The 12,488-nt window shown below is 56.5% G+C and overlaps 1 protein-coding gene across 1 annotated transcript; it reads right to left on the bottom strand.

Annotated features, from left to right (window-relative positions):
• Positions 1 to 617: 617 nt before the first annotated feature.
• Positions 618 to 11,364, bottom strand: Insyn1 (inhibitory synaptic factor 1). The gene is made up of 3 exons (XM_021649759.2): positions 11,136 to 11,364; positions 10,003 to 10,726; positions 618 to 1,420 (listed from the first exon to the last, which is right to left on the bottom strand). Exons 2-3 carry the CDS (start codon positions 10,156 to 10,158, stop codon positions 701 to 703), a joined length of 876 nt encoding a protein of 291 aa, XP_021505434.1. The 5' UTR covers positions 10,159 to 10,726; positions 11,136 to 11,364; the 3' UTR covers positions 618 to 700.
• Between the last annotated feature and the right edge of the window lie 1,124 nt (positions 11,365 to 12,488).

The following is a 12,488-nucleotide window of genomic DNA, read 5'->3' as shown; positions in this document are numbered from 1 at the left end:
AGTGCCTCTGTGTCTTGGTTCCTAGCACTGTGATGGCCACTGCCACTGTCCACAGACCTTGGTTCTGCTCAGGGCAAGAGCTGAGAATTCTGAACCCCAGAGTTAAGAATGGGAGCTGAAGGAATCAGAATGGACTGGGTTCCTGGATTGCACCTGCCTGGTCCTGCAGCTCCACCAGCTGCGTGGCTGCCAGCCTTCCCCACAGCAGGCTACCCTTCACAGTGTTTGGGACAACCCTAAGGTGGGTGAGTGTGTGTGTATGTGTGTGTGTGTGTGTGTGTGACAGCATTGTCTATCAAGGTACAGACAGGTCTCCCCAAGAGGACAGGGGTACTTCTGGGTCTAGCCAGAGTGATGCCAACCACGGGTTCTAAGTTCTTGGTCGTTTGGGTGAGCCCTGCCCTGGCCTACTGTTCCCTTAGCTTGCTCCGGCTGTTGAGTTCTCCCTAGGAAATGGCCCAGGCTAGCAATCACAGGCTTCCGTGGTGTTGGGCACTTGGAGTGGGCTTCAGCTTCCATCAGGGAACCCTGCCACATGGAGAGGAAGGTGAACTCTGGGCATCTCGTTCTTTTAGGATGAGCTTTCTGAAGGCTTTAGGGCCTGTGGGCCCGGATCCTTAGTATTTATGAATTTTATTATGACTGTTTGTTTAAATATATATGTATATATTTATAGCTCTATGCATCCCCCTCCCAGCCCCTAGTTTTTGCCCTTAGCTTTCTGTTTGGTGGCCGTATAGGGCAGCACTGTCTGCGTGCTTTTGTCTGATACTGTCTGGGTGCTGCTGTTCCTTGTGACCCTTCGGGTCTGTTCTGGGGCCAACGTGGGGCCCAAGCGTCGGGTGGCCAATGGAGAGCGCCTGGTCTTGTAGGGGGCTGGGGAGGGCTTGAGGGGGCCTGTGTGTGGCTCCACATGGGGCAGCTCTGGGGTCAGGCCCGCCTCCTCCTCCTCTACCTCCTCACCATCCTCCTCTTCATCATCACAGCACAGAGCGTGGTAGAGCACTTTGTCACTGAACCGTACCCTCTCCCTCGTCCCTGGGGTCCGCTGGGGCACTTGACCCTTTGCAGGGCCAGCACCAAAGGCCTCTTCACTGGAGGAGTCTGGCGTCTCCACTCGTGGCCCGTTGGGGATGGGCATGCCACCATTCATGAGCTGGTAGTCAGGGCCTGGGCCTGGCCGTGGTGCCTCAGGCCCATCCACGGAGTCTGATGGGGTAGAGACATCCAGGAAGGAACAGAACTCCCAGCTGTCTGAGAGGATATCGGCTGTCATGAAGTCCAGGTGGCCCAGGTCAAAGGGGCCGCCCACACCCGCCTTGTCACTGCTGGAGGTACTGCTCACAGTGGCCGTGGTCCAGTCGTCTGGCTCCAGTTCAAAGTCAAAGTCAGAGGTTAGCTTGTCGATCTGACTCACCACCTGGCCGGGGAAGGGAGAGGAGGTGAGAGAGACTGGGTGGGACCCAGGATTACCATGGTGTGTGTGTGCCTCTGCCCTGTCCCAGAGACCTCCAGATAGGTGACTCTGAAGGATGGTTGCTGAAATGAAGTCACAGGTTTTGTTTATACTGTTAAGAGCCCAAACTGGGGCTGGGAAGATGGCTAAGTTGGCAAAGTGCTTGCCTTACAAGCATGAGGACTTGGGTTTGATTCCTGGAACCCATCTTTAAAAAAAGAAAAAGAAAAAAGCTGGGCATGGCAGTGGGTGCTTAAAATCCTAGATCTGGGAAAGTGGAAACAGGAGGATCCCTGGGGCTTGCTGGCCAGTCAGCCAAGCCTGCTTGGCAAGTTCCAGACCACTGAGAGACGGTCTCAAACACACACAAGGCCAAATTGGACAAGGGTGGACCGCTTGTCCCCGGAGGGAGGAGTACTGCCTTTTCCCTAGGCACCCTGTCCATTCATACAGCCTCTCTCTCGAACACAGCCACTGGTTGGGTGAGGAAAGGATAGTGATCAGGGCTTACGCTTGTTCTGGTTGGGGGGTTGTCAAATAAAAGGGTTTGAGGGACTCCAGCGAGACCTGAAGACCCTGCCCTGGAAATCTCCTAGCTTTGGACTATAACACGGCAGGGTAGCTGGGCTTGAATGACAGGGGGACAGTCATGAAGAGGACCCTGCCCAGCATTCTGGACCCAGCACTGCCACAAGTTAGTGACTCATTCGGGGATCTCTCTCCAGCACTACAAACCGGAGCAACAGGTGTGTGGCACTGGCTGAGTCACCCTCCCCTTCTTCTACCCTCCTGCTCTGGAACCTCCTCCCTCCTTGCCTTCCTTGTCCATTGATGGAGATCAATCCTGGCTTGCTGAAGAAAAGAATAAAGCCAGCCAGCATTCTTTGGAAGCAATAAAGGACCAGCCACCCTGGCCTGGGGATGATTGTTAAAGGCCCTCAAGGGGCAGTTCATCTGTAGAGGTCGCTGCAGCCTGCTCTGCCTGCCCACCTCCCAACCAGCCAAAGGGAGGCCCTGGGCCTCTGAGCAGGCAGACCCCTGCAGAAAGACACTTGTCTGTGCTGCTGTAGGCACATAATCAGGGTAGCATGCAGAGGAAGAGGGAGGCAGATTAGGCAAAGGGCTAGGGACAGTATGGAGTATGAGGATGAAGAGAGGGGCAGCAGGCTAGGACCAAAACTTAAAACAATAAAAGCCAGTGAGTGGAACAAGCATCCAAGCCACCAGGAACGGAATCCAGTTCCCAAATTCTGCTTGGCATTTTCTTCCTGGTTTCAGGGTGGTCAGTTAATAAGTTAATTAAGCAAGTCCTAACCTAAAGCTTATTCCTTGGAACCACTACCATGAGATGCTGTTTCATGCATGGTGAGGGGTGGGTGGCAAGTGCCCCGAGGTGAAGCAGAAAGCAAAGACCCTGCCTGAAGCGTCTGGGTCAGCGGGAGGTGGGCTCAGGCTGCAAGTAACCTGACCATCCCTCTCCCTCTTCAGGTCTGTTTCTCAGTCCCAAGTGGGTGAACTAGCTGACTTCTAAGGAAGATTCCAGGAATTTGTGCCTGTAAGAGTCAGTATGAGAAAGTATTTAGGCCTGGCAGCAAACTGGAGGAGTCAGGACCCCTGGGGGACAGACTGGGCGAGCCACATAGGCTTGCAGGAACTCAGTGTCGTTTAGCACCAAGTGCCTGGCCAGCCATCATAAGGTGCAACAGGACAGTGGGAGGACTCAGAGGAGCCCCTGGGATCCCAGTGACGTCACTGCAGAGCTCAGATCACTGCCTCTTAGTGCCAGGCCTTCCACTTTACACCCGTGAGATCACGGTGGCCCAGTGGCTGCCTCTTCTGAAAGGCACTGGCCTAGCGGCTGGGCGCTGGGGCAGCCTTAGGAGCTGCTCTGCCATTCAGGCCGCCACCGCATGCTCAGATGGGACTCTGATTGGTGTGAGCTGTCACCAGCTGCGGCAGCCCAAGGCTGGGGGTGCCAAGAGGAAGCTGGAGTTGAATGGCTTGGCTCAGATCCCACAGACTCAGCTGAGGCCAGGCTTCTTGAAGCTCAGCAGGAATGAGCGCTGTCAGGCCCCAGGCCTGAGGGATGGCGGGGATAGCCCAAGCGCACCCAGCAGGAGCCTGGACGCCCTGAAACCCTGAAGTGGTCCTTTCAGGAGGAAGCCCTGGCTGGCCACCTGTTCTAGAGGCCTTCCCAGTGGGTCCTTCCCTTCCTCATTAGCACCCTCTTTTTGTTCTGCATCAGGGTATGAAGGGAGGGAGGGAGGCGGTCTTTGGGTCTCATGTCTGCCCTCTCTTGGCAGTGGAGTTGAAGAAAGATTATGATCCACTTCCAAATTGTCACTAGCTCTGACACCCCTCTCCTTGCTCAGGGAGATAAGATGGAAGAGATATACACATATTTTAAACTACAGTGTTAGGACACTATATCCATAAGTACCTGGCCTCTGGAGCCAAAGCTGACTCCAGCCCTGACTTCACTACTTCTGAACAACCTTAATCAAAGTCACTCAACTTTCAGCCTCTGTTTCTTCACCTGAAAATTCTTAACAGCATTCTCCCTGCCCAAGAGCTGCTGTGAGGACTTAACCAAAGGCCCCTGGGAAAGCGCGCAGAGCAGTGTAGAACACAGACATCCCCCACGCGCCAGTGAGCATGAGCACACACGCAGGCCCAGGAGCAGATGGGGAATCAGCTTCTCACCTAAGACACGCCACACTGATGGGCGGGTCTAGCGCCTGCTCAGAACACCAGGATGGGGTAATGTGCCTTTCACAGCCCTGTGTGGCAGTAGTGCCCATTCTGCCTGTAGTGTGGGTGTGTCCATTCAGAACAGAACTACAAGAGGCCCATAAGGCCCATGACTGAGACTCACAGGCTGATCTGGCTTCCTGACTCCTCGGTAAACAGACGTGAGGGTGAGGAAGGGAAGCCATGTGCCTGCCGTACCCAGCTTCTGTGGCACGCGGTGATCAGCTCATAAACCTGCTAATCCTCCCCTGGTGCCCTGTTTCTTAGGTCAATGAGCAAGTGTGGATCAGGCCCATGCTACCTGCCACTCTGATCCGGCTGTCTTGAAATCTGTGATTCCTCTCCGAGATTTAATAATCATTTTGCCTACATGTAATTTGGGATTGTCTTGGAGTGCAGAGAAATAATTATATACACAGAAGGAAAGAGGTGGAGAAAGAACCAGAAAAAAAGTCTCAAAGCTGGGGTACTGGAGAGACACTGACGAATCTACCAGTGCTATTGTGCTTGCTAACAGGGAAACTGAGGCCTAGCACCTGAAAAGAGCTGAGTTATAGCCAGACTCCTGGGTCTGCCATCTTACAACAAGATTAAACTCTTCCAGAAGGGCCAAAAGTGAGCACTTGAGAGAAAGTACAGCTCTGAGGGCTGAGACAGAAACTAGCCCCCATTCCAAGGGTGTCCGCTGCCTCTGTCTTGGCCCACCAACTCCTTCCCCCAACAGTAACTCCCTGTCAGCGCTTGGACCATGCTCTGCATTAGGGATGTTCTGATCAGCATCAGGACCCTGTCAGCCCTCTGCCTCCAGCCCTTCCTCTCTCTAAAAGCTCCTGAGCCTTCCAGACACTACCCTCTTTCCCTTCAGCAAGCGGCCTCCCCCTCATCGCTCTGCACATTTTACAGAGCTGAGCTCCAGCTGCCACTGGGCTCACCTGGCGTGCCCTCCCTCCGCCACCCATCCTTACTTCCTGGAAGAAGCCTGCTGGTCCCCAGCTGAGGGCGATGTTGGTCACAGCTATACTTTCATGTTGTAATGTGGTTGATGTCTGCCTCCCTATTAGAAAGTAAGCCTAAGAAAGAGCAAAGTTGGGTCTGTTTCACCCACCACTGTGTTCCCGGCTTGGCAAAGATACTAGCCCAGTCTAGAGTCACGGCTGTAGACCACCAAGGCCGGGAGGCCTCTTTGTCACAGACCTGGACCATATGGTACACCTGGCTGAACTCCCTCTTACATGACTGTGTGCGTGCGTGTGTGTGTGTGTGTGTGTGTGCGCACACACACACCTCCTGAGGCCCAACAGCCACTGCTGAGGGCCCCAGAGTCCCAGACCCAGTGTCCCACTCCTCCCCCCTTTCCCAGCTCCCTGGGCAGCTGGTTACATAACTGGGGATCCTGCATTATTTATGACCACTGATTATTTTTTAATTCTGTGATTACATTGTTTATTATCTTCCTGGGGGGCTGTGGCATTGTGGAGATGGGGAGTGAGCTGACCATGATTCATGGCTCTCATCCTGCAATTTGGCCTAATTGGCTAGGGAGCCTCTGTGAATCTGTCCGGAGGAGGAGAAGGCAAAGGAAAACAGGAGGGAAGGAAGGCAAGAAAAAAAAATAATAAGAAAAAAAAATCCACCCAAGTTGTACTGAGCTGCGGGCACTGAGAAGACCCACTTCGGCCCAGCCCCTTGGTGCCAGCTTCCCCTGCCCTGGATGCGGTCTGGTAGGCCACATTTATTTATCTCTTACTAGCAAGGTCTGGATTTTCCCCTGCCACCTTTACACATGGCACCCGGTCAACGGACAGCTGGGAAACAGGCTGCCACAGCACCTCCTTTCTATGCCAGCCCGGTGGTGAGACCCCCCACTGCCACCTCAGGCTGAGGAGGGGCTATGCCTACTCCATTCTCCTGAGGTTTTGGGGATACAGAGGCAACGGCACACGTTTAAATTACATCCTACTCAGGACTCACAGGAGATGTGGGGGTGCAGGTGGTCACTTTTGATCCCCCATGGAACAGGAAGGAGCAAGTACATGTTCAAGGTGAGTTCAAAGCCTGATTGGCCAAGGACCCCTTCACCCTGCTTTGGGAGCTCTGAGTCTATGGGAGCAGGGTGGTGGGTAGGAAGGCAGAGTCTCGGCCAGAAGCATAACCAAGGCATGTTAAAGTGTGTGGGCTTCTCATTGACAGCAAACTTGAGTTTCACACTCTGATGCACAGGGTCCATGGGATGGCCCCCCTTGTCCCCTGAAACCCCTGCCCTTCTCTGCTCCACTCTCCATTGGCTTCCTGGTGATCAGGCACACCATCTCCTCAACACCCTGGTATAACAGCTCCCATGGCCTGCCACACTCTTCCCCCTGGATTCTGCTGACCTTCTCCCTCATGTCTACGCTGAAAAACCACCTCATAGGAGTCCCCTTACCACTCCAGCCCTGTCACAGTCTCTCCCCTTTCCTCCCTGGGTAGGAGACTGGGCTGCAGGTCCACTATTGCAGGTGACCTCTGAGATCTCTACCAGGCAGCCAGGATTTGTCCCTGACCTCCTGCTTTGGTTAAAAAGGAAAACAAGGCCTCACCAGGAGCGCTGGCCTCAGAAACAAGGCCTTGTGGGTGGCTGAGGCCTAGCTCTATGGGAGAGCACTTGCCTACCATGTGTTGGGCCCTCGGTTTGATACCTGACACCGCAAAGCAAAAACAAAACAAAAAAGACATGGCTTTGCTATGTCGTTTATGTAAGGGAGCAAAGAACTATTTGGTATCCACCTTCTACAGATGGGCCAATGGAAGCAGAGAAGCAAAGTAACTTTCCCAGTTCACACAGCTCAGGAGGCAGAACACTAAGGACTGAACCAGAAATCTCTGGCTGGCTGGCCTACGCTCTTTGCCCCTTGGGATGGTGTCTGTAATGGAGATCCATGGAATCTGGGGAGCTTAGAGAGCCTGCTGGGATTGGCCTAGCATCTTGGAGTATTGGGAACCTGGGAGAAATGACAGCTAATTAATGTCTGACTGTCATGTCACATCCCTGGACAGTTCAGTTTCAGTTTTCAAAGTGCTTTTGCATTCCTTACTTCACTTAGTCCCTCCCCCTCCGCCACCCCCCCCCCCCCAGGCAGCTGATGGTGGAGCTGTAGTGGGGATAGAGGGTGATCCAAATCCTCTGGAAGTGTGAGCAGATATTGGCCCTCCTCCCTCACTCTATGCCTCCAACATCACCATGGGGGGCATCACTTGCAGCATCACTGAGGGACAAGTCCTCGGTGCCCCCTTTCAGAACAAGTGAAGACTCAAGGGCTTAGGGCAGAGGCTCTGATGGCTTTCATCTTTTGGTCAGTTTCAGGCTTTGTGATCAGGAGAGAGAGAGAGAGAGAGAGAGAGAGAGAGAGAGAGAGAGTGTTTGTGTGCATGTGTGTGTGTCTTCAGGGCCAGTGGTGAGAGGCAGTGAAATAGGCAGGAGGATAGTGAAGGGAGGAGAGAGGAGAATGGCAGCCCCTGCTTTTTCGCTGCCTGGATCCTTCAACAGGGTTTCTGTGCAGTGCGCCTACCAACTATTGTACGTAACTCTTGTCCTCATACTCAGGTATTTGCTCTGAGCTGGTGGGGATGAGCAGGTGCTGCCCATGAAGTCGGGTATGAATGAGGAAATAGGGGCTTGTTCACTCTACCATGGGCCCACCCAAAGTCTGAAACCAGGACCTGAGATCCACAGATACTCCTGTCCCCAACACACCCCAGCTCACAGGAAGGTGTATGGCATCTCTTCTCTACTTGAGTGTTTCTCTCTGCCCATCACCCTATGTACACATCCCCTTTCTGGGGGACTAGGGAGATCTGAGGCTCTACCCCCCACCCAGCTGGGTACCATTGGCAGCGGGCAGGCAGTGGCATACGGGGTAGACTCTGGTTTCCATAGCAACCTGCCAAAGTCTTGGGTGGAGACACATGGCCTACAGATGTGGGGGAGGGGACTCATCAGTCTGCCCTGGCTCAGACCTCTGAGGTGTACCGACTATCACCTGGAGCTTTAGAGTGAGGGATGGGGAATCAGTAAGTATGAAAGGAAGAGGGGAACATCTAAAAGCTCATAAATTAACCCTGGCACTTGGGTACCACAGCTCAAACATCAGCCATCTCTAGAAGCTCCTGTCAAGATGCTGAGGTTATACAGTTAGCCTACCTGCTGAAGCTTGGGAACCTTGAGTCTTAGGCTCAATTCTGGCATGAATAGGTTGTGTAGCCCTGGACAACCCCTTATTCCTCTCTGGGCTCCAGTTTCTTCAATAGTAAATGCACAGGGATTGTCTGAACTCCCTGTGGGCTCCCTTCAAGTTCTGAAGGGTTATGCTGAGAGAGAAGAGGCAGGGGTCTAGAAGATGCCTCATTGAGAGGTAGACAAAGGATGACCCCGGGCTTATATATGATATCAGCTCTTGTTGAGGTCCCATGTCCCTGCCTGAGATCGAGACTTTGGATAGTTCCCAGGGTCCTGATAAAACTGCAGAATATGACAGGTTAGGAGAGTCCTTTGGACTCAAAAGGTTAGAGGAAATGTTGTTCAGGGCTGTGGTCTTTGGCTTCCCAATTGCATTATGGAGCCCAGACCCCAGCAGCCCAGCTTATGGGCAGGAGTACCGTCACCTCCCCTTCCCATGTCTGGATCTCCTGGCAGGTTTCATGAAGCAGACCCTGGACCCTCTGGGCTGCACTTCTCTAAGAGGCCTGGCGCCACCCTGGACTCCATCTCACAGCTCCCTTCAAACAACCGCCCTCCCTGGCTTGAATCCAGGCGAGGCTGGAAAGTCACACTGCTCAAAGCCTGCCCATCTCCTCATTTTCCTGCAGCCTCCTTCCCCATACACGGCTGGTGGGGGAGCTTGAGTCCATAACTCAGAATGATCCATTCCCCTCCACTCTGCAGGGGCACTGGTTACAAGGAGCTGAAAGTTGCCTAAAGCCCACCTGGCTGGTGAAATGGGGCCCAGTGGGCAAATTCAGGCCAGCGGCTCAGAACGCTGGTCATGCATTTTGGACTTGAACGCAGCCCAGGGGGCAGGGTGGAAGACACGTGTACCTCATTACTCCAGCAATGTGGGAAGCAGTAATTAAACTGGGCTCTGCTTCGGAAGACAGAGAGGGTTTCTCAGTGAGTTTTTGGGCTTTGCAGAAACCACCCAGAAGCATGCCCTGTGAGAGGGGGGACTCATCTCCATAAGAAAGAACCATCTCTTCTTCAATGCACAGAAAGACCTCTGGTTCCCACCAGCACCTCCCAGCCACATCCTTACTCTAGGACAGAGAGGCCACAGTTGGTTTTAACCCTGCCCTGCCTTTGTAAATTAAGGGTTCGGAGCGCCTGACCCCTGAAGTAATATTTTTGAGCTGAGTCTCAAGCAGTAGGGATTGACTAAGTAGAGCCATCAATCCTTGCTCAGAGTCCGAAAGGTAAACAGCAGGGTCAAGGGACAGCTTGGGTCTCAGAAGAATGTGTCCCATTAAGGATGGAGTGGGGCGGATTTGGTCCTCATTGGACACCCTGAGCAATAAACCGCTGAGCTGGGCCCTCTGACGCCTGCTCAAGCAGTCTCTGCCACACCAAGGCCCCACCACCAGCTCTGAGGCCAGGGATTTTTAGCAAAGCAGATTTGAGGCAAGGAGAATGGGAAGGGTGCTCCTCAGTGCAAGAGCCCATGTGCACATAACATTGCACACTCAAACACGCGTAAATGTTTTGATGCTGAGCCCAGCCAGGCAGGGCTAGGGCCCCCCGCGGCCCCTGCTGGCCTCTCACTCACCTCCCTCAGCTCCTTAGCCACTTCTTTGAGTTCCCTCAGGATGCCTTCAAGTTGCCCGATGACCATCTTCATGCGCTGTCGAATCCGTTCTCTCTCTCCACCACTGTTGGGGTCTTCACTGGGCTGCCCGAGGTCCGGGGCACCCCGAATGTTCATCCTTCACAACGTGGCCGAAAGCCTGCCCATGCTCTCCCCAGCGGGGCACACGCTTCGTCTGCCTCCACGGAGCCCCCCTCGGCCGGGCAGAGCTCCACATCTTAACGGCCCCCCAGCCTACCCTGGCCTTGGGCGGCCCTCACCCAACCCCTGCAGCCTGCCACTCCACCTACTCTGCCTCTGGGTGGGGGATGGAGCACCCAGAGGGAGACAGAGTCTGACAGAGGTGGGGGGTCAAGGTAAGGACACAGGAGGGCAAGGGGAGGGACCTTAGGGCCCAAGAACAGCTTCCAGGACGTGAAGGGCCTGTGGTGTACAGAGCTAATCTTTGCCTGAGTCTTCTGATGCGGAGGCAGGGGGATGATTCTGCAAGGACTAAGGGTAAGAGATGCCCTTGGGATGGGGGAAAGACAGCAATCCCCTCGCAACTCCTAGGCAGTTACAAAGGCATAGGTCTCTAGATGCAGCCGAACCTGCAGGCGATGGTGGTCAGGGTCTTCCAGATGTGGAGGGGGCTCCAGATGTGAAAAGCGCTGAAGAGAGAACTGGATTGGAGGAGGGCAGCCCCCTGCAGAAAGAGCGAGCCTGGCATCAGCCCTCCCTGGCTGCTGCACCAGCCTGCCGCCGCGGCTGCTGCTGCCTCCCTCTTCTCCCTGCCTGCACCCTCCTTCCTCGCTGGAGATTTCTTTCTTTATTTTTGTTTGTGGGGAGGGGTGGTGTTCAGCACACCCCTCTTCGACAGGAAGAGAGGAGGAGCCCCTCCTTTAGAGGCATAAGTCCTCAGCCTCCTCTGGGGCACTCTAGCCGTGGCACCCCCCACCCCCGCTCCCAGCCACCAACCAAGCTTGGCCAGGCTGGTTCGGCGCAGGGCCTCTCCAATCCTCCATTCTTCCAGAGCCCACAGGGTGCCCTCCTCCTCAGCGGACCCTTCCTCCCCCAGCTCCGCCTTCTCTCCGAAGCCGGACTCCCCTACTCACCGAGGGTGGGGGCACCGGCCTTTCCTCCAAGCAGCGTCGGGGGCCGAGCCCCAAGGCGAGGTTAGGTGGCCCCCAAGGCTCCCTAGGGTGGGCTTCTCTCTCTAGACCCTTCGGCTCCTGGCCTCAGGAAGGTCCTCCAAGCAGTGACCGGAGACATCTGGGCGGTGGGAGGGGGCGGGGCCTCCTCGCTCCCGGGAAGGGGGCAAAAAAAAAAAAAAAAAAAAAAATCTCCCACCACGCCCGCCAGGCTCCGGATCGCGAGGGTCCGGCGGGCTTAGGGGCCCCGAGGCCACAGGTGACCCGGGCCGAGGCGATGCCGGTCCGGTCCGGGCGACTCAGCCAAAGTCGGAGGGCTGGGGAGGGCGCCGGGATCCCCTCAGCCCACGCCTGGCATTCCCCGGGCTCCGCAGGGTTCGCGATTCTCTCTGTCCAGTCCAGATCGGCGGGACTGGGCCCCTCCGGGGTCTGTCCTGCCCCTGCCTTGCCCTGCCCTTCCCGAGCTGGCACTGCCAGGCGTCCGGGGCGCACTCAGCCGGGACCCAGATTGTCCGTGCTCCGGCCCCGGGCGTCCGGAGCGGCCGCAGAAACCGCTCAGCCCAGCCCGGCAGTCGCTTCCATCCACGGTGGGGAAAGTCCGGATGCCTTTGGGTCCCGGGGGAGGGGCAGCGGCCGTGGCCTGGGGGACCGGGTGTCGGGCGCAGCGCAGATGGGTGCACGAGGTCGGGGGGGCCTCGGCGCGGCGGGGCTAGAGCAAAGGAAAGCAGAGGAGGCGAGCACGGCGCCGGGGAGGCGATGGAGGAGGCGCGGCGGGCCCGGCCGGGCGCAAGGGGTGCGCAGCCTCCGCTCGGCTCCGCCGCCTCCTGCGCGCTCGCTCACGGCTCCGCGCCTCGCGGCCCCGGGCGCACGGCGGCTGCCGATTGGGGCGAACGAGGGGCCGGGACGGCTCGGGCCTTTCTCCCCGGCGGCTTCGTTCCCTCGCTGCCCTGCCCTGCTCTGCCCGCCCGGCTCCGCGGGCCTGGCCGGCTCCTCCCGAGCGCCGCCGCGCCCCGCCGGACTGGCCGCCCGGGCGGGCGCTGGCTCCCTCAAAGGCCGCGGGGCTCGCGCGGCTCCGCTCGCCTCGGCGCCGGCAGGGAAGGGGCCGGCCCCGCGCGCCGGGAGGGAGCTTTTAAAGCGACACACACGCCTCCCAGCTCCCGGAGCCGAGCGCGCGAGCCGGGGGGTCTCGCCACCCTCGGGAGCCGGAAGGTCTGGGCGCTAGCTGCCCGCTGCCTGGGGCGCACAGTGGCCCGGAGTTGACTCCCAAGTTCCTTCACCTTCCTTTCACAGAATCCCTCGGCCCTCCTTCCCACACGG

The sequence above is a fragment of the Meriones unguiculatus genome, chromosome 1, assembly GCF_030254825.1.
Source record: "Meriones unguiculatus strain TT.TT164.6M chromosome 1, Bangor_MerUng_6.1, whole genome shotgun sequence".
Taxonomy (NCBI): Eukaryota; Metazoa; Chordata; class Mammalia; order Rodentia; family Muridae; genus Meriones; species Meriones unguiculatus.
This window is presented reverse-complemented; position numbering and strand designations above follow the sequence as displayed.

Bases quoted from the DNA above. Each gene is read 5' to 3' on its own strand.
- Insyn1 (XM_021649759.2), bottom strand. From the start codon at position 10,158: ATGAACATTCGGGGTGCCCCGGACCTCGGGCAGCCCAGTGAAGACCCC. The intron at 1,421-10,002 runs GTGAGTGAGAGG...TTCCCCGGCCAG, and splicing joins TGGCTAAGGAGCTGAGGGAG to GTGGTGAGTCAGATCGACAA.